This window comes from Aquarana catesbeiana, linkage group LG02, assembly GCF_042186555.1.
Source record: "Aquarana catesbeiana isolate 2022-GZ linkage group LG02, ASM4218655v1, whole genome shotgun sequence".
Taxonomy (NCBI): Eukaryota; Metazoa; Chordata; class Amphibia; order Anura; family Ranidae; genus Aquarana; species Aquarana catesbeiana.
In genome coordinates, this window is record NC_133325.1 from 338,932,140 (window position 1) to 338,952,649 (window position 20,510).

Consider the following 20,510-nt stretch of genomic DNA (forward strand, 5'->3'; position numbering starts at 1 on the left):
CGACCACTGCTTTGCTAAAGAAGCTGAGGGTAAAGGTGATGGACTGGCCAAGCATGTCTCCAGACCTAAATCCTATTGAGCATCTATGGGCCATCCTCAAACGGTAGGTGGAGGAGAGCAAGGTCTCTAACATCCACCAGCTCAGTGATGTCGTCATGGAGGAGTGGAAGAGGACTCCAGTGGTAACCTGTGAAGCTCTGGTGAACTCCAAGAGGATTAAGGCAGTGCTGAAAAATAATGGTAGCTACACAAAATATTGACAATTTGGGCCCAATTTGGACATTTTCACTTAGGGATGTACTCACTTTTGTTGCCAGTGGTTTAGACATTAATGGTTGTCTGTTGAGTTATTTTGATGGGACAGCAAATTTACACTGTTATACAAGCTGTACACTCACTACTTTACGTTGTAGCAAAGTGTCATTTCTTCACTGTTGTCACATGAAAAGATATAATAAAATATTTACAAAAATATGAGGGGTGTACTCACTTTTGTGAGATACAGTATATATATATATATATATATATATATATATATATATATATATATATATATATATATATATATATATATATATATATATATATATATATATATATATATACACACTGTACATACATACACACTACACACACACACACAAGCAAATAGCAGTAATCATGGGTGTTTTTGGCCCAACAGAGACTATTACAAAAGGCTCACCACATAATTAGGGTGTAACCACCCTATCCTGAGAAGGGATTACAAGTCAAATTTAGTTCTGCTGGGTGGTAGACAACCTAGCTGCTTTATAGTCTACTTGTTCATTTGTTTTTTCCCCTCAATAGAGTGGAGTTGTGGTCTCTCACTTCTTCCAGTAGGTGTCACCGGTGCCTCTCTTAGTAGTATGAGAGACTACAGTAAATATTCATACTTTCCCTAGCTAACCAATAGAAGGTGTATGCCTACTGATGAATGCTGAGGAAGAGCAAAAATATTGGGGGGGGGGGGGAGTAATCTCTCTCTCTCTCTTCTTCCCAGGCTCTGGCTGTTGAGTGATTGGGCCTGAAGCCTGAACATGTGCTTGGAGCAGAAGAAGTCTGTCTGTTCAGTGAGTCCTGGTGCTTGAGGCTATGTGGTCCGGGAGTCTAGCTGAGGACAAGAGGGGAACACATGATGTCCGAGATGAAGTACCAGAGGTCAATCTGCCACATGAGATCATGGGTGAGTAACTCGTGGAGAGCCTGGGAAAGCATCAAGATCGAGACTACTGCTGCTGCTACTGGGAAATAATTGGTTGCTAGTGGAGACAGCTGCTATTAAGAAGGTACAAATGTCTGGAATCAGCTTAAAGGCTTGTTTCTGTACTGGTGTCTCTTCATTTTGTGCTATTGAGTCTGCAGGCCAGTAAAGGGTGTTCTGAACTCCCTATCCCTCTCTACCAGGAGTTTTGAGTGAGAGTCAATAAATGACTATTTGTTTGTATCTTAAAGTGACTGGCGCCCATCTGTTCACATCCCACTGTTGCCTAAGTAATCTACACCCTGAGGTTAAAGGGCAGCCCACCCTGTCTCTGGGCGTTATCACCATGTCTCCAGGGGTTAGTGGGTTGCTACAATAGAAATAAATGAACTAGCTACGTGTTTACAATAACGATAAATACAATATCCATAGGTGTGCGCACAGGGTGTGCCAGGTGTGCCTGGGCACACCCTAAGCACTAAGTGTGGTGCAGATTCCCACACTTGATATTTTTCTATGCCCCCTAATGGGGCTTATAAAAAAATTGTAAAAAATAAAAAACGACTGACACCGTCCACTGCCCTACTGACCAATCTCTGCCCTATTGACACTGTCTATTGCTCTACTGAGGCTGTCAGTATATATACACATGCACACACACACACACACATATATGTGTCTGATTTGTGGGGTGCACACCATAATGCAAAAGGCTGTGCACACCTATGACAATATCACATGATCCACTGAGCCACCCAGACACTATACATCTTACAACTATAGAGAATGCTTTACAACAAATGTAGTAAGTTTGGGAGTAATAGGAAACAAATTTCACAGACAAAAATAGTCTGAGTGAGGACTGCCAATGATGACCAAGGCTAGGTTGGTCTTTAAAGCATAAGCATTACCGTCCCAAAAATTATACTGTTCACGTACCTTGTGAACTCTTTGGATGCCTCTTCCAATCAAAAGCATTATTTTGGAATAATTGTCAAGTGGTGAGATGCTGCCAGTCAAATGAACAAAGTCATGTACATGATGTGCATCCTGTCATGTTCTCTTCTCTGTCATGAATTTGATTGCACTCAACAAATGTTGGAAGGGGAATCCTTTCAGTTCCTTATATGTATGAATTAATGAATACAGGTATGTTCAATGTTCAGGAAAATATGTCCTCTTTACAACACATCTTCCTTTACAATCAATGCAAGATCCACTTATTTAATTAGGTGCCTTCCGCCCCATCCTAAACTATTGCAAAAAAAGGACCAGAAACACCAGTGGTGGAAAAATGTTATTTAATATAATCCCTTCTTTACTGCTGTGGAGGGGGTAACATCACCATCAATCTGAGGAGGCCCCAGGGAATGCCAAGTGCTCCAAATACTGCAAGATAATACTATAGCATAGTGCAGTAGCATCCTCCCTCAAGATTTGGGTTACTCAGCATTCTCCTGGATCTTGCCTAACGGATGGCTATGGTACCCTCACCTAGGTGTTTTGAGCTGGACAGGGGAAAAAGTATGTATAGTAACAAACTTTATTTCCCCCCATGTTTTTTTTTTTTTTTTTGCAGATTTTTGAAATGAGAAGGGGCCCTCACTAAATAAGTGAACTTTGCACATTGATTGTATGGTCCGCTTTAACGCACTGAGACTGAAAACAAAAATGAACCTGCTCCAATTAAAGCTGGTCTAGCTAACACACAAACAGAGGGGGAAACAGGGGAACATACCAAACACATGACTATTGGATAACAGATGTCTATTAAACATTACCCAACCATTATACTCCTATTCCCAATAATGAGACCACACCAGCTTCTGGAGTATAAAACAAAGGCCGTAGCAGCCTACTTTATTAACTTAACATAAAATTATATTATCAAAAATATAAAACTTCCGTCATCAAGAAAAACAAACATCTGTTATGCAACCTGGATCAAAAAGAACGTTGGTCTGAGCAATAGCTTTAGCAAATCCATCTGATGGCCATAACAACTATAGCACTGCAGCCCTAAACCAAAAATCTCCAATAGGCCTCAAGCCGACAAGCTGGCTCAGAGACTGCCGTGACTGCAGTGCCCCATATCACTTCCCGGCTAACCGGGAACCAAAAAACCTCCGGACCCATATCAACGTTGGATCCCCACTCTTACTTTTTAGCCATCTTCCTTCCCTTGCCCAGACCAACGCCCGCCACTGCCACGACAATCTCTCTTCTTTCACCTGTTGACAAAAGAAAAACCACAAACCCAACGACAATAACATATCTTATTACTAGGGAGGGTGGGCGGGAACTTTCCACGATCTTCTGCTATCCCTCCCAGAGCGGGAAGCCCTTTTAAATGTCCCCTCCCCTAATTCTCCCTCCCCCTCGGCTCCACCATAATCCTCAAACATTAACCCTTACCCTGTTCCCACTGTCATGTTCGCCCTTTGCCTACAGCATTGCATGCTGTTGCTCCAGGCTTTTCTTGACTATTGGATAACAGATGTCTATTAAACATTACCCAACCATTATACTCCTATTCCCAATAATGAGACCACACCAGCTTCTGGAGTATAAAACAAAGGCCGTAGCAGCCTACTTTATTAACTTAACATAAAATTATATTATCAAAAATATAAAACTTCCGTCATCAAGAAAAACAAACATCTGTTATGCAACCTGGATCAAAAAGAACGTTGGTCTGAGCAATAGCTTTAGCAAATCCATCTGATGGCCATAACAACTATAGCACTGCAGCCCTAAACCAAAAATCTCCAATAGGCCTCAAGCCGACAAGCTGGCTCAGAGACTGCCGTGACTGCAGTGCCCCATATCACTTCCCGGCTAACCGGGAACCAAAAAACCTCCGGACCCATATCAACGTTGGATCCCCACTCTTACTTTTTAGCCATCTTCCTTCCCTTGCCCAGACCAACGCCCGCCAAAGCATCCCAATAGTAATACCTTACTCTTGGGTGCTCCTCCACACCCGAATAGCTCGCTGTATACCGTCTTGTATGCCCAAAGCCCACAAATCCGTCCCCACCTCATTAAGATGTACCCCATCTCGTCTTAAGTACCTCCATGTCTCGAATTCCAGTTCCATATGCCTGATTGCCAACCCTCCACAACTAACCACAAATTTACTCACTTCCCTATTAATCTTCTTCCTAGCTCTATTCACCCCCTCCACTGACCTGGCCATTCTCCAACACATGCGTGCAACCATGTCCGACCAGACAATGATCATTTTTGGAAATTCCTTCCCTAAGCGCCAGACGTCAAATTTAATGTCTCGCGTAATGTCTATCATTGAGCGAATACCAAGATCATTGCCGCCCACATGTATTACCAGCACATCCGGAGGGCCCTCCCTGTTTGCATAACGTTGTACCTCCTGAACCAACCTGCCCCACAACATCCCCGGTATACCAAACCATTTTAAGTACACTTCCCGTCTATCAAAACCTAACTGCCTACCCTCAGGTCGGGCGTCTCCCCTCCGAGCCCCCCAACACACATAAGAATGGCCCATAATCCAGACCACTCTTGGAGCTGCACCTGAAATTAAAAGAAAACAAACCATGCTCAACATTGACCAGTTAACTACTGTCCCACCGGCCATAAAACCACAAAAACAACCTAACTCCTTACAATCTTACCGCTAGTTGAGGTCGCACATAAGATTGAAATCTGTTAGACTCCCACCGCCCAATCCGTTTTATTGTTTCCACATCCATACCCAATCTGGCCGCCTCTGTTGCGGCACCTATCCGGAATGAATGTGATGAAAATTCCCGCTCCTCAAGTCCCAGCCCAAGCAAACATTTTCTAAAAACAGCAATAAACTGAAAACGCGATAACATATCTCCATTTGCATGTATCAATAAAGGGCCCTGACAGTCCGGCCTCACTTTCAAAAATTCCCGTACTGCACCCACTGGGCACTGAGGGGATCCCAGGATGGAATAAACTCGCACCATCCTGCCTCTCCCCTCCTGATCTGTCTTCGACTTCCGTAGGAATATCGATACCCCGTCCTCCTCAAGTGTAACCTCTTTACAACCAACTCCTCCTTGCACTGTTTTTGAAGGGCTAACCAACTCCCCTATCCTGAATGCCCCAAAAAATGCTAATACAAAAGCTACCTTAAACAAGCTAACTTCGTAATCAGACGAACAGACCCCCCTCAATTGTTCCACAATACCCCCCAGTATCTCGAAAGTTACTGGTCTCCTTGAATCGCGCTGAACCGCCGCCCTCCGATAACCTTTCAACGCCTGTCTCACCCAAAAGTCCTTGGTGAAGTCGGGCTGCCCTTGTAGCTTAAAAAGGAAAGCTAAACCAGCTAGCTGTATACTGATCACAGATACCGACGCACCCTCGTTAAATTTTCTTGCCAGATAATACAGTAATAGCGAACGCACTCCTTGCCCTACAAGTTCCTCCCTCAACGCTCGCCCAAAGGACATCCATTCCTGCCAAACCCTATTGTATGCTGCCCAAGTAGCCCCACTTACCGACCGCTTAATCCATCCCTCGACGACTCCAGTGCAATCTCCCACAGCCAGTCTGGACAAGGCACCCCCTGTTGCTCCGCTTCCGGCGCCAACTCTCTGAACCTGTCCCACTGGAAGCGAGACAACGCATCAGCAATTACGTTTTCCACCCCCGGTAAGTGAACAGCATGAATGAAGACATTCAGTTGTAAGCATCTTAACACTAAGTGTTGCAGCATCCTAATCACCGGCGGAGATGACGCCGTGACCCTGTTTATCACTTGCACCACCCCCATGTTGTCCCCATGAAAACGCACTTTCAGATCCCTGAACGATGCGCCCCATAACTCAACTGCCAGTACCACTGGAAACAGTTCCAGCAATACCAGGTTCTTCGTGAAACCCTCTTGTACCCACGATTGAGGCCATGGACCTGCGCTCCATCGCCCTTGAAAGAACGCCCCAAAACCTGTTGATCCAGCGGCATCAGTGAATAGTTCCAAGTCAAAATTGCTGACTGGACCCGACATCCACATTGCCCTACCGTTAAAGGATTCCAGAAAGGTATTCCAGACCCTGAGATCTTCCCTATGTGTTTTAACTAAACGAACAAAATGAGTTGGGGATTTGATCCCACTCGTGCTGGCCGCCAGCCGGCGACTAAACACTCTCCCCATCGGTAATATGCGACAAGCAAAATTCAGCTTGCCCAAAACCGATTGTAACCGTCTCAGTTGTACCTTTTTCAGACCTATCAAACCTGCCACTTCCTTCCGCAAATCTTCCAATTTCTCCTCAGGCAATCTGCATTCCATCGCATCCGAATCTAATACAATACCTAAAAACGTGATGACCGAGCAGGGTCCCTCCGTCTTATCGGCTGCTAATGGAATGCCAAATTTTTCTGCTATGTGCTGTAGTGACGCTAGTAGCACTGCACAGACTCTAGAATCCGCCGGGCCAATGCATAAAAAAATCATCCAAGTAGTGAATTAGCGAATTCACTCCGGATACATCCCTTACTACCCACTCTACAAAGGAGCTGAATTGTTCGAACAGCGCACACGATACCGAACAACCCATCGGTAGGCATTGATCAACGTAAAATCCCCCATTCCAATGACACCCCAGTAACCGAAAGCTCTCGGGGTGCACTGGCAGGAGTCGAAAAGCTGATTCCACGTCTGCCTTTGCCATCAACGCCCCTTTTCCGTAGTGGCGCACCCACCTCACCGCAGCGTCAAACGACGTATACGTCACTGAGCACGCTTCTTGGTCAATGGCATCATTCACGGATCCCCCTTTTGGGAAGGATAAGTGGTGAATGAGCCTAAACTTATTGGGCTCTTTTTTGGGCACCACCCCTAGAGGTGATACCACCAAATCCGCCACTGGCGCCACTGGAAAAGGTCCGCTCATTCTACCCAATGCAACCTCCTTCTGTAGTTTTTCCAAAACCACTTCCGGATGTTGCAAGGCTGACTTTAAATTTTTGGGTACTGGGGGGACAGCTGCTAGATTGCATGGAATCCTAAATCCTACCGTAAAACCTTCTTCTAATAGCCGTGCAGCTTGCCTGTCAGGGTACTTACCGAGAAACGGTCGCATCCTTTCCACCATCACCGGAGTCCTCCCTTTTGTTCCCAGCTTCTCCCTGACGACCTTTTCCTTGCTTAAAACACCTGGATGACGGATGTGTTCCCCCGCAGCCGGAGCATTCGTGTTTAAACTTACATGATCCTCCGAACCTGCAAACCCCGGAATTGTACTGCCAACAGACCCCTTTTTTGTTTCCAGCCGCATGTCCCTGGGTTGACGGTCCACCGGCTCCCCCCTGAAAAAACGGATTCGGTGCCCTCGCCGTCGTCATCAAACGCATCCACAGACTGATGTCCTTGTGGTCCCAACGTAGTTCCGGGCGCACTGCTCTCCGCTGCCTGAACTGTTCGTCGTACCTCAACCATGCCGTACCCCCATATACTCTATACGCTTCCCCGATTGCGTCCTGATAGCAGAAAAGCGCCGAACAATGTTCCGGCTGTTTTTCCCCTATCACACTAGCCATGATTGCAAACGCTTGCAACCAATTCGTAAATGTCCGAGGTATCAGCCTATACCTCCTCTTTTCCTCGTCTTCCTTTTTGGAATCATCCGGCTTGACTCTATCGAGGTTGAATTTTTCCAAGGGCAGTAATGAAAATATTTCAACATACTCACCCTTCCATAATTTTTCCCGAACCTCCTGTTTCAGGTGAGCCCCCAACGGTCCTTCGTAGCAGACGTACACCTCGCAGCGGGCTGCGTCCGCCAACCTAACAATATCTTTTCTCGCCGCAGCCTCCCCTGACTGCGCCGCCTTGTCCTTCCCCTGCGCTGCTACGCTCGCCACGGCCTCCTGCGCCGGCACCGCGACATCGGCTGCAACTGTAGGTATGGCCCCCCGCCCTGCGTTATCTAATTCCTTTTCCGTCTGCGGTACCCATGCAGCTATTGGCCCCCCCGCCGGCTTCTCTGCTGCCTCCAGCCTCTGCACAAGCTCCTTAATTCCTGTCAAAAAACCCAAAAATCCCGGAGCACCTCCCCCCTTGTCAGTTCCTACCCTACTTTCCACCGAACTTCCAACCCCAGCTCCTGACACTGTTGCATTATTTAAACTAGCATTTGCAGTATCATGTGTTAACTCACCGGGCTGCATAGGTGTCGCCCCATCAGCCGACCGTCTGCTTTCTCCTGGCCCCATCCTCCTGTGCAGCTGGGCCGTCTCCTCTTCCGATCCGGACATCTCTTCTCCCTCGCTCCGACCCGCGTCTTCTTCCGCATCAGATACTGGCCCGCCCGGGACGTTGACTGCGGCTGCCGCACTACCCGCCATCCTTTCCTTCCTCCGCGCAGCGAATCCGCCCGTTGACTTCCGGACAGCCTTCCCAGGACCGGTGTGGGCTACCGCAGTCCTGCCGGCCTCCGCTCTGGTTGGTAGTAATCCAGTCCTGTTCCTCCCTCTATCCTGCCTGTCCCCTGCCGAAGTGCTGGAAGGCCCAGGGACAACTGCAGGCGTTGCATTGGCAGCGATGGCGGAGCTCACCGCCGTCTTCCTGGGGGCGGGGCTTGCGCTCCCCGCGCGTCTGCCACTATTGGGCCTATCTCCTGTCCGTCCTCCTGCTGGGATCCTCTCCTGTCCTGTCGGGGCCGCCCGCCCGCTGACCCGCTCTCTTCCCGCCGATCGTTTCGCTGGTGGGCCCCCCTGTACATTTGGCACCATGTTACCCGGGTGCCGCTGTGAATTAGTAACGCGGTCCGGTGAGAACCGCTCAGGCGGTCGGGAGCGGCGCGCTCTGTGACTGCCTCTCTCTCCCTCACTAGCTGGCGCGCTGGGAGCCCGGATCGCTGCTGAGATGGTCTCCTGCAGCCATTCCGCCCCCCGCACCGCCGCTTCTTCCCTTAACTGGGACATGAGCCCTTCTAAGTCAGACATGGTGTGGCACTGACCTGCTCCCTGAACTTTCCACGATCTTCTGCTATCCCTCCCAGAGCGGGAAGCCCTTTTAAATGTCCCCTCCCCTAATTCTCCCTCCCCCTCGGCTCCACCATAATCCTCAAACATTAACCCTTACCCTGTTCCCACTGTCATGTTCGCCCTTTGCCTACAGCATTGCATGCTGTTGCTCCAGGCTTTTCTATAAGCAGTCAAAATAAAACAAGTTGCTGTGGCAGCACACATGGACAATAGTAAAATCCCTGTGGGCCTCAAACCTATCTTTACTGTACCTAGAAAAAGATCTGGATTGAATCCACTTTGAACCTTCATGGAATAATCTGTATAAACTGCAGCATTGTAGATCAGTTCAAGCTATTTTAAACCAAAGAGTGCTTCTCAGCCCAATTTATCATTCAAATGAGTAGACTGATTGATCGAGACACAAATACATCATAATCTACAAGGCGGGTTGTCAGTTTTGTTCCCATTGTTATGCATCTAACAATAGGATAACAGTGATAATCAATACCATATTTTGTTGTCACTGCCATGTGAACATCTAAACTCCAGTGAACAACTAAACTCCTGGCAAGCTGTGTGGCAAACTGCCATTTAATTACATCATAAATTGACTGTATGTCACATATCAGATTACGAATCAAATGAGCAACAAGCAGATTAGATTGCATATCATGCGCTGTGTTTTTTTTTTTTTGGTGAAGTAATGAAAGAGTGCATTCCTCTGAATATCTAGCTCTCCATAAATGGCTAAAATCCTCAGGCCTGTTTAATCCGTAACGTGTGTTTGTATGAAGCTAAACAGCATTGAAATCTCTCTGCTGAATCAAAAATAAACGTCAGTGTTTAATCATGTGGGGAGAACAAAATATCACCACATTGCACATAATGGCTAAATATTCAATTCTCAGAAAAAAAAAACATTTAAATAGCTTTGATAGGTTTAACAAGTAATGATGTGTTTAACCACTTCAGCCCCGGAAGGTTTTACCCCCTTCCTGACCAGAGCACTTTTTACAATTCGGCACTGCGTCGCTTTAACTGCTAATTGCGCGGTCATGCAATGCTGTACCCAAACGAAATTTGCGTCCTTTTCTTCCCACAAATAGAGCTTTCTTTTGATGGTATTTGATCACCTCTGCCGTTTTTATTTTTTGCGCTATACACGGAAAAAGACCGAAAATTTTGAAAAAAAATGATATTTTCTACTTTTTGTTCTAAAAAAAATCCAATAAACTCAATTTTAGTCATACATTTAGGCCAAAATGTATTCGGCCACATGTCTTTGGTAGAAAAAATGTCAATAAGTGTATATTTATTGGTTTGCGCAAAAGTTATAGCGCCTACAAACTAGGGTACATTTTCTGGAATTTACACAGCCTTTAATTTATGACTGCCTATGTCGTTTCTTGAGGTGCTAAAATGGCAGGGCAGTACAAAACCCCCACAAATGACCCCATTTTGGAAAGTAGACACCCCAAGGAATTTGCTGAGAGGCATGTTGAGCCCATTGAATATTCATTTTTTTTGTCCTAAGTGATTGAATAATGACAAAAAAAAAAAAAAAATTACAAAAAGTTGTCACTAAATGATATATTGCTCACACAGGCCATGGGCATATGTGGAATTGCACCCCAAAATACATTTAGCTGCTTCTCCTGAGTATGGGGATACCACATGTGTGGGACTTTTTGGGAGCCTAGCCGCGTACGGGGCCCCCGAAAACCAATCACTGCCTTCAGGATTTCTAAGGGCGTACATTTTTGATTTTACTCCTCACTACCTATCACAGTTTTGAAGGCCATAAAATGCCCAGATGGCATAAAACCCCCCCAAATGACCCCATTTTGGAAAGTAGACACCCCAAGCTATTTGCTTTGAGGCATGTTGAGTCCATGGAATGTTTTATATTTTGACACAAGTTGCGGGAAAGTGACAAATTTTTTTTTTTTTTTTTTTTTTTTTTGCACAAAGTTGTCACTAAATGATATATTGCTCACACAGGCCATGGGCATATGTGGAATTGCACCCCAAAATACATTTAGCTGCTTCTCCTGAGTACGGGGATACCACATGTGTGGGACTTTTTGGGAGCCTAGTCGCGTACGGGGCCCCGAAAACCAATCAGTGCCTTCAGGATTTCTAAGGGCGTACATTTTTGATTTTACTCCTCACTACCTATCACAGTTTCGGAGGCCATGGAATGCCCAGGTGGCACAAACCCCCCCCAAATGACCCCATTTTGGAAAGTATACACCCCAAGCTATTTGCTGAGAGGCATGGTGAGTATTTTGCAGCTCTCATTTGTTTTTGAAAATAAAGAAAGACGAGAAAAAAAAAATTTTTTTCTTTTTTCAATTTTCAAAACTTTGTGACAAAAAGTGAGGTCTGCAAAATACTCACTATACCTCTCATCAAATAGCTTGGGGTGTCTACTTTCCAAAATGGGGTCATTTGGGGGGGTTTTTTGCCACCTGGGCATTCCATGGCCTCCGAGACTGTGATAGGCAGTGAAGAGTGAAATCAAAAATTTACGGCCTTAGAAAGCCTGAAGGCGGTGCTTGGTTTTCGGGGTCCCGTACGCGGCTAGGCTCCCAAAAAGTCTCACACATGTGGTATCCCCATACTCAGGAGAAGCAACAGAATGTATTTTGGGGTGTAATTTCACATATTCCCATGGCATGTTTGAGCAATATATCATTTAGTGACAACTTTGCTCAAAAAAAAATTAAAAAAATAAAAAATTGTCTCTTTCCCGCAACTTGTGTCACAATATAAAATATTCCATGGACTCGACATGCCTCTCAGCAAATAGCTTGGGGTGTCTACTTTCCAAAATGGGGTCATTTGGGGGGGTTTTGAACTGTCCTGGCATTTTATGCACAACATCTAGAAGCTTATGTCACACATCACCCACTCTTCTAACCACTTGAAGACAAAGCCCTTTCTGACACTTTTTGATTACATAAAAAAATAAATTTTTTTTGCAAGAAAATTACTTTGAACCCCCAAAAATTATATATTTTTTTAAAGCAAATGCCCTACAGATTAAAATGGTGGGTGTTTCATTTTTTTTTTTCACACAGTATTTGCGCAGCGATTTTTCAAACGCATTTTTTGGGGAAAAAACACACTTTTTTAAATTTTAATGCACTAAAACACACTATATTGCCCAAATGTTTGATGAAATAAAAAAGATGATCTTAGGCCGAGTACATGGATACCAAACATGACATGCTTTAAAATTGCGCACAAACGTGCAGTGGCGACAAACTAAATACATTTTTAAAAGCCTTTAAAAGCCTTTACAGGTTACCACTTTAGATTTACAGAGGAGGTCTACTGCTAAAATTACTGCCCTCGATCTGACCTTCGCGGTGATACCTCACATGCATGGTGCAATTGCTGTTTACATTTGACGCCAGACCGACGCTTGCGTTCGCCTTAGCGCGAGAGCAGGGGGGACAGGGGGGGGCCACGATCGGATGGTCTCCCCCTCGCCTCCCGACGCTTCCAGTCAAATGCCGACCGCCGCTGGCACCGGGGGGGGGTCCGATCGGACCCCCCGCCCGCGGGAGGCAGATCACGTACAGGTACGTGATTCTGCCTGCCCGTGCCATTCTGCCGACGTATATATACGTTAGGCGGTCGGCAAGTGGTTAATAAAGTTTCAGGGGAGACAGAACAGCAGTTATACTTATGCTGTCCATACACTATATGAAAAATCGGCCAAACCCATTTTTGAAAAACGAACGTTGGGCCGTGAGCGCAAACGATGGTGCCATCATGTAATGACTGATAAATTGTTCAGTGGACATAAATAAGTACATTTTTTGTTAGTTTTTTTACATATACCTAGTTCAGACAGTTCGGACGGGAAACACATTAACCTTTCAATTTATCGTTCGTTTGGCAGAAAATTTCCAAACTTGTCCTTCGTTTTTTTGGCTCAAAAACGTCCAAACGATTATCGATTTTGTGCCCATTAACTGGCCGAAAAATGAATGGTCTAAATGACCGAATTTTGGGCGATTTTTCGCATAGCGTATGGCCAGCATTACCTCATCCCTGGCTCCCTGGCAGCTGTTGCTCATCTCTGACCTGTGATACTCTGGGTTTGATCGAACCCTTGGTGTCCTTACAATGCAGGAGTGCTGGTCCTGCGTCGTAAGTGATGATGTCACAGTGCCTGCAACTGATGTAGTGGCAAAGAGAAGCAGCTCCGGGGGACTGATCATGCATCAGGGAGAGCAAGCCTGTGGGGGCGAGGAAAAAGGTATGCATGACTGCTTTTTCTGTTGCCCTCTATACAAAAGCTAGCATTTAACCCTTACAGTGTGGAGTTCAACTTTAATAATTTCTTGCACTGCAGTTGAATACATTTATTAAAACTTCATTTTTTACACTAATTCAACTGAAGACACATCCCATCTGGGGTATAATTCCTGCATGCTTAAACTACAACTCCTGCCAAAGCTTTTTAATTTTTGTATAAAGTGGGAAAAGGTTAAAACCTCTTTCTGTCCTTATTGACGAGATTTCCTCTCAATTGTTTTAGTGTCAGCGACACGATTTTCTAGTACAGTGGGAAAAGGTTAGCACCTTCAATATATTTTTATTACTGTCCCTTTTTTTTCTGTATTTTTATTACTGTCCCTGGTTGTCACTAGGAAGCAAAGCAAGCAGTAATCTTACCAATGGAGTCACAAACAGCAATGCAACCTGCAAGAGGTTTTAACTTTTCCTCACTCAAACTAAAAAATAATGTTTCAGCTCAATTTGGGCTCAATAGGGGTTGTAAACCCTTGTTTTTTTTTATTACAAACATGTCATACTTGCCTCCACTGTGCAGTTCGTTTTGCACAGAGTGGCCCCGATCTACCTCTCCTGGGGTCCCCCGATGACGCTGGTAGCTTCTCCCCGCATCGGGGATGGGAACAGGTTCAAGCTTAATGAGGAAAAACCTGGACTTCAACTTTAAGGGTTTTTAAATAGTTAAAGGTCCATGACTCCAGTCTCATGTATATATTTCCTTTGGCAGACAAGGTAATAACAAAGTGAACAGTTATGTATTTAAATGTCCCACAGTTTGAGAGATACAGTATTACCCATTCTGTAATTATTTATTACTATTATAATCTTTACTCGACAGATATGTGAATAGTATTAATAGTTTTAAAGTGGAACTTCACTCTCTCAATTAACATTGACTATGTTTGATCCTGATTCTCCTAGCATTATGAAATAAAGATGAAGGTACATGTTGTGATGGAACCATCCAGCACCCAGCTTGCATGCTTCCGTCAAGATATAGCTTCCTCCGGTCTGGACATAGGAACCAGATATTATAGTGGCATATTACACCCACGATACTAGACAGGACTAGTTCAGATGGAAAAATGGAACTGCTTATTGAAAACTCACACAGAATTTATAGTACACCAGATCAGGTGAGCTTGATCACATTGTCATATACAAGGGAAACTGTATACAGGAATATACCGTATTTATCGGCATATAACACACACTTTTTTCCCCTTAACCACTTCAGCCCCGGAAGGATTTACCCCCTTCCTGACCAGAGCACTTTTTCCAATTTGGCACTGCGTCGCTTTAACTGCTAATTGCGCGGTCATGCAATGCTGTACCCAAACTAAATTTGCGTCCTTTTCTTCCCACAAATAGAGCTTTCTTTTGATGGTATTTGATCACCTCTGCCGTTTTTATTTTTTGCGCTATACACGGAAAAAGACCGAAAATTTTGAAAAAAAATGATATTTTCTACTTTTTGTTCTAAAAAAAATCCAATAAACTCAATTTTAGTCATACATTTAGGCCAAAATGTATTTGGCCACATGTCTTTGGTAAAAAAAATGTCAATAAGCGTATATTTATTGGTTTGCGCAAAAGTTATAGCGCCTACAAACTAGGGTACATTTTCTGGAATTTACACAGCCTTTAATTTATGACTGCCTATGTCGTTTCTTGAGGTGCTAAAATGGCAGGGCAGTACAAAACCCCCACAAATGACCCCATTTTGGAAAGTAGACACCCCAAGGAAATTGCTGAGAGGCATGTTGAGCCCATTGAATATTCATTTTTTTTGTCCCAAGTGATTGAATAATGACAAAAAAAAAAAAAAATTACAAAAAGTTGTCACTAAATGATATATTGCTCACACAGGCCATGGGCATATGTGGAATTGCACCCCAAAATACATTTAGCTGCTTCTCCTGGGTATGGAGATACCACATGTGTGGGACTTTTTGGGAGCCTAGCCGCATACGGGGCCCCGAAAACCAATCACTGCCTTCAGGATTTCTAAGGGCGTACATTTTTGATTTTACTCCTCACTACCTATCACAGTTTTGAAGGCCATAAAATGCCCAGATGGCACAAACCCCCCCCCAAATGACCCCATTTTGGAAAGTAGACACCCCAAGCTATTTGCTGAGAGGCATGTTGAGTCCATGGAATATTTTATATTTTGACACAAGTTGCGGGAAAGTGACAATTTATTTATTTATTTATTTTTGTTTTTAACAAAGTTGTCACTAAATGATATATTGCTCACACAGGCCATGGGCATATGTGGAATTGCACCCCAAAATACATTCTGCTGCTTCTCTTGAGTATGGGGATACCACATGTGTGGGACTTTTTAGGAGCCTAGCCGCGTACGGGGCCCCGAAAACCAATCACCGCCTTCAGGATTTCTAAGGGTGTACATTTTTGATTTCACTCTTCACTGCCTATCACAGTTTCGGAGGTCATGGAATGCCCAGGTGGCACAAACCCCCCCCCAAATGACCCCATTTTGGAAAGTAGACACCCCAAGCTATTTGCTGAGAGGCATGGTGAGTATTTTGCAGCTCTCATTTGTTTTTGAAAATGAAGAAAGACAAAAAAAAAATTTTTTTTTTCTTTTTTTAATTTTCAAAACTTTGTGACAAAAAGTGAGGTCTGCAAAATACTCACTATACCGCTCAGCAAATAGCTTTGGGTGTCTACTTTCCAAAATGGGGTCATTTGGGGGGGTTTTGTGCCACCTGGGCATTCCATGGCCTCCGAGACTGTGATAGGCAGTGAAGAGTGAAATCAAAAATATACGCCCTTAGAAAGCCTGAAGGCGGTGCTTGGTTTTCGGGGTCCCGTACGCGGCTAGGCTCCCAAAAAGTCTCACACATGTGGTATCCCCATACTCAGGAGAAGCAACAGAATGTATTTTGGGGTGTAATTTCACATATTCCCATGGCATGTTTGAGCAATATATCATTTAGTGACAACTTTGTGCAAAAAAAAAAAAAAATTTGTCTCTTTCCCGCAACTTGTCTCACAATATAAAATATTCCATGGACTCGACATGCCTCTCAGCAAATAGCTTGGGGTGTCTACTTTCCAAAATGGGGTCATTTGGGGGGGGGTTTGAACTGTCCTGGCATTTTATGCACAACATTTAGAAGCTTATGTCACACATCACCCACTCTTCTAACCACTTGAAGACAAATCCCTTTCTGACACTTTTTGATTACATGAAAAAATTATTTTTTTTGCAAGAAAATTACTTTGAACCCCCACACATTATATATTTTTTTAAAGCAAATGCCCTACAGATTAAAATGGTGGGTGTTTAATTTTTTTTATTCACACAGTATTTGCGCAGCGATTTTTCAAACGCATTTTTTGGGGAAAAAACACACTTTTTTACATTTTAATGCACTAAAACACACTATATTGCCCAAATGTTTGATGAAATAAAAAAGATGATCTTAGGCCGAGTACATGGATACCAAACATGACATGCTTTACAATTGCGCACAAACGTGCAGTGGCAACAAAATAAATACATTTTTAAAAGCCTTTAAAAGCCTTTACAGGTTACCACTTTAGATTTACAGAGGAGGTCTACTGCTAAAATTACTGCCCTCGATCTGACCGTCGCGATGATACCTCACATGCATGGTGCAATTGCTGTTTACATTTGACGCCAGACCGACGCTTGCGTTCGCCTTAGCGCGAGAGCAGGGGGGACAGGGGTGCTTTTTTTTTTTTTTTTTTTTCTTTATTATTTTTTTGCTTTTTTATCCTATTTTAAAACTGTTCCTTTCATTTTTTTTTTTTTTTAATCATTTTTATTGTTATCTCAGGGAATGTAAATATCCCCTATGACAGCAATAGGTAGTGACAGGTACTCTTTTTTGAAAAAATTGGGGTCTATTAAACCCTAGATTTCTCCTCTGCCCTCAAAGCATCTGACCACACCAAGATCGGTGTGATAAAATGCTTCCCCAATTTCCCAATGGCGCTATTTACATCCGGCGAAATCTAAGTCATAAAATGCTCGTAGCTTCCGGTTTCTTAGGCCATAGAGATGTTTGGAGCCACTCTGGTCTCTGATCAGCTCTATGGTCAGCTGGCTGAATCACCGGTGTACCTGAAGACAAAAAAATGGTTAACAATAAAGCACAGTAAACGGTAAAGTATAAAAAATTGCATACCTGAAAAGCAAACATGATAAAACATAATAACAATAAAACATTGCAGAATAGAATACAGTAAAAAAGAGCAGAACAATAGAGAGAGAGAATAGAGAGAGAACAATAAAACGACAACTATTATTTTTTATTTTATATTTTTGTTTGTGTTTTTTTTTTTTTTTTACACTTTTTTTGTAACTGTAACTTTTATAACTGTAACCGGTTCCAGGTTCGGGTCTCTCAAAATGCGATGGCATCTTGGGAGACCCTGTGAAAGTGCGCCTGGTCTGTGCAATGCTGTACCCTACGCTAATACTCAACTAGTGAATGATAGCGTTCAAAACATTCACCAATGCAAAGACCAGGATTGTCAGGACAGAAGGGACAATAATAGCGGGTGTCACGCCTATATCCGCGCTTGCTGCAGACATGACATCTTTTTTGGGGGGGTTCGTTGGGTAGGGGTACTCGGGAGGACACAAAAATACCTCTCATGCAGCCGACTGCATTTGGTTAGGGATGTGAATGGGGGAAGTGCGGGTGCTGCAGAAGCAGTGGGTTCCCAATTAGGATTGGCGAATGCAGCAGGAAGGGCACTATGGGCACGACGGGCCTGTGTTTGTCTTCTTCTTGGACACTACTTGTGCTTGCCACCTCACCAGCTTGAACTGCACTTATGGGACTCGCCACATCACCAAGTGTTACTGCAGTGCTGGTTTGACTACGACCGGGGTGTACTAGGCCACTGGTGCTTGCCAGTTCAACAAAACGCTACCAAAAAAACTGTTAACGATCGCAGGGATCAGGCCTGACTCTGCGAAAGCTGCAGTTATGCGTTTAGTGTTTTGTAAGTGACAGTGATCGATCGATACTGCACTTGGGTGGGCTGGGCTGGGCCGGGTGGAGGGGCAAAACGCAGGTGCTAGCAGGTATCTGGGCTGATCCCACTAACACTGCGTTTTTGGGAACCCTAAACTGCTGGGGACGTCAGTATAGATCTGATCAGATATTGATCTGTTCAGATACTATACCACTAAGGGAGGTGTACGGTGCGTGCGTGGGTGTTAGCGCTACTGGCACTAACCTGACGCTGCCTGGGGCTGGTGCTTGCCAGTTCACCAAAACGCTACCAAAAAAACTGTTAGCGATCGCAGGGATCAGGCCTGATTCTGCGAACGCTGCAGTTATGCATTTAGTGTTTTGTAAGTGACAGTGATCGATTGATACTGCACTTGGGTGGGCTGGGCCGGGCGGAGGGGCAAAACGCAGGTGCTAGCAGGTATCTGGGCTGATCCCGCTAACACTGCGTTTTTGGGAACCCTAAACTGCTGGGGATGCTAGTATAGATCTGATCGGATCAGATATTGATCCGTTCAGATACTATACCACTAAGGGAGGCGTATGCTGCGTGCGTGGGTGTTAGCGGTACTGGCGCTAATCTGACGCTGCCTGGGGCGATGCATATCACCGCCGGGCGATCAGGGGGCTAAACCTTTATTCGGTAATAAACGGCGGGTGCCCTGACACTATAAAAAATAAACGAACTAACCAGCGTCACCCGTAACGGTTATACGGTGATCAGTGGTGAAAGGGTTAACTAGGGGGCAAGGGGTTAAAACATTTATTAGGTAGTATATGGGGGTCCCTGTCGCTATAAAACGCTGACGGCGAACCTAAATATTTACGTCCCTAACTAGCGCCACCAGCGACACTAATACAGCGATCAGAAAAATGATCGCTTAGCGACACTGGTGACGGGGGGTGATCAAGGGGTTAAAACTTTATTAGGGGGGGTTAGGGGGGTATCCTAGACCTAAAGGGGGCCTAACACTCACTGCCCTAACACTGTAACTGTCACAAACTGACACCAATACAGTAATCAGAAAAAAAAAAAAAAAACCTGCTTGGTGTCAGTTTGTGACAGGGGGGGGGTGATTGGGGGGGGGATCGGGGGGCGATCGGGGGGGGGGATCGGGGTGTTTTGTGTGCCTGGCATGTTCTACTGTGTGTGTGTGTTTGGTGCACTCACATTGCAGTCTTCTCTCCTCGGCCCGGAACGGAAAATACCGAGCCGAGGAGAGATGACATAATTTCCTCTGCCTCTGTGTACAATACAGAGGCAGGGAAATTATCCCACTGGCTGAGAGCGATCGCGAGGGGGGGGCCACGAATGGATGGCCTCCCCCTCACCACCGATCGCCGGGGGGGAGATTTGCCGACCGCCGCAGGCACCGGGGGGGGTCCGATTGGACCCCCCACCCGCGGGCAGGCAAGGACGTACATGTAAGTCCTTTTGCCTGCCCGTGCCGCTCTGTCGACGTACATCGTCGTGCGGCGTTAGGCAACTGGTTAAAGTCAGGGGAAAATTGCGGGTGCGTGTTATACGCCGATCCCCTGCGATCCTGAGCTGTCAGATGTAAAAAATCGCCGACCGCGATTTGAAAATGGCGCCGCCGGCGCCGAAATACACAGTGCCGGTCCTCGGCTCTTCTCGGCCACTTTCGGCTTCACTCGAGCGCCGCCCGAACCTAGCCGAGTGTACTCGGCTAGGTTCGGATAGCTCCGCTCACCGTCACGCCCATCCCAAGTGGAGCCGAAAGTGAACAAGAGCCGCCGAGAAGAGCCGAGGACCGGCTCTGTGTATTTTGGCGCCGGCGGCGCCATTTTCAAATTGCGGTCGGCGATTTTGAAGCTCAGCGAGCTGCAAGGCTGCACTGGGGCAAGGCTGCACTGGGGCAAGGCTGCACTGGGGCAAGGCTGGACTGGGGCAAGGCTGCACTGGGGCAAGGCTGCACTGAGGCAAGGCTGCAATGGACACTGGGGAA

At 45.3% G+C, this 20,510-nt stretch overlaps 1 protein-coding gene across 1 annotated transcript; it reads right to left on the minus strand.

Moving 5' to 3' along the window:
- Nucleotides 1-3,046: 3,046 nt before the first annotated feature.
- LOC141127952 (integrase/recombinase xerD homolog) lies at nucleotides 3,047-8,530 on the minus strand. The gene is made up of 2 exons (XM_073614860.1): nucleotides 8,401-8,530; nucleotides 3,047-5,846 (listed from the first exon to the last, which is right to left on the minus strand). The coding sequence occupies exons 1-2, from the start codon at nucleotides 8,495-8,497 to the stop codon at nucleotides 4,867-4,869; spliced, it is 1,077 nt and encodes a 358-aa protein (XP_073470961.1). The 5' UTR covers nucleotides 8,498-8,530; the 3' UTR covers nucleotides 3,047-4,866.
- Between the last annotated feature and the right edge of the window lie 11,980 nt (nucleotides 8,531-20,510).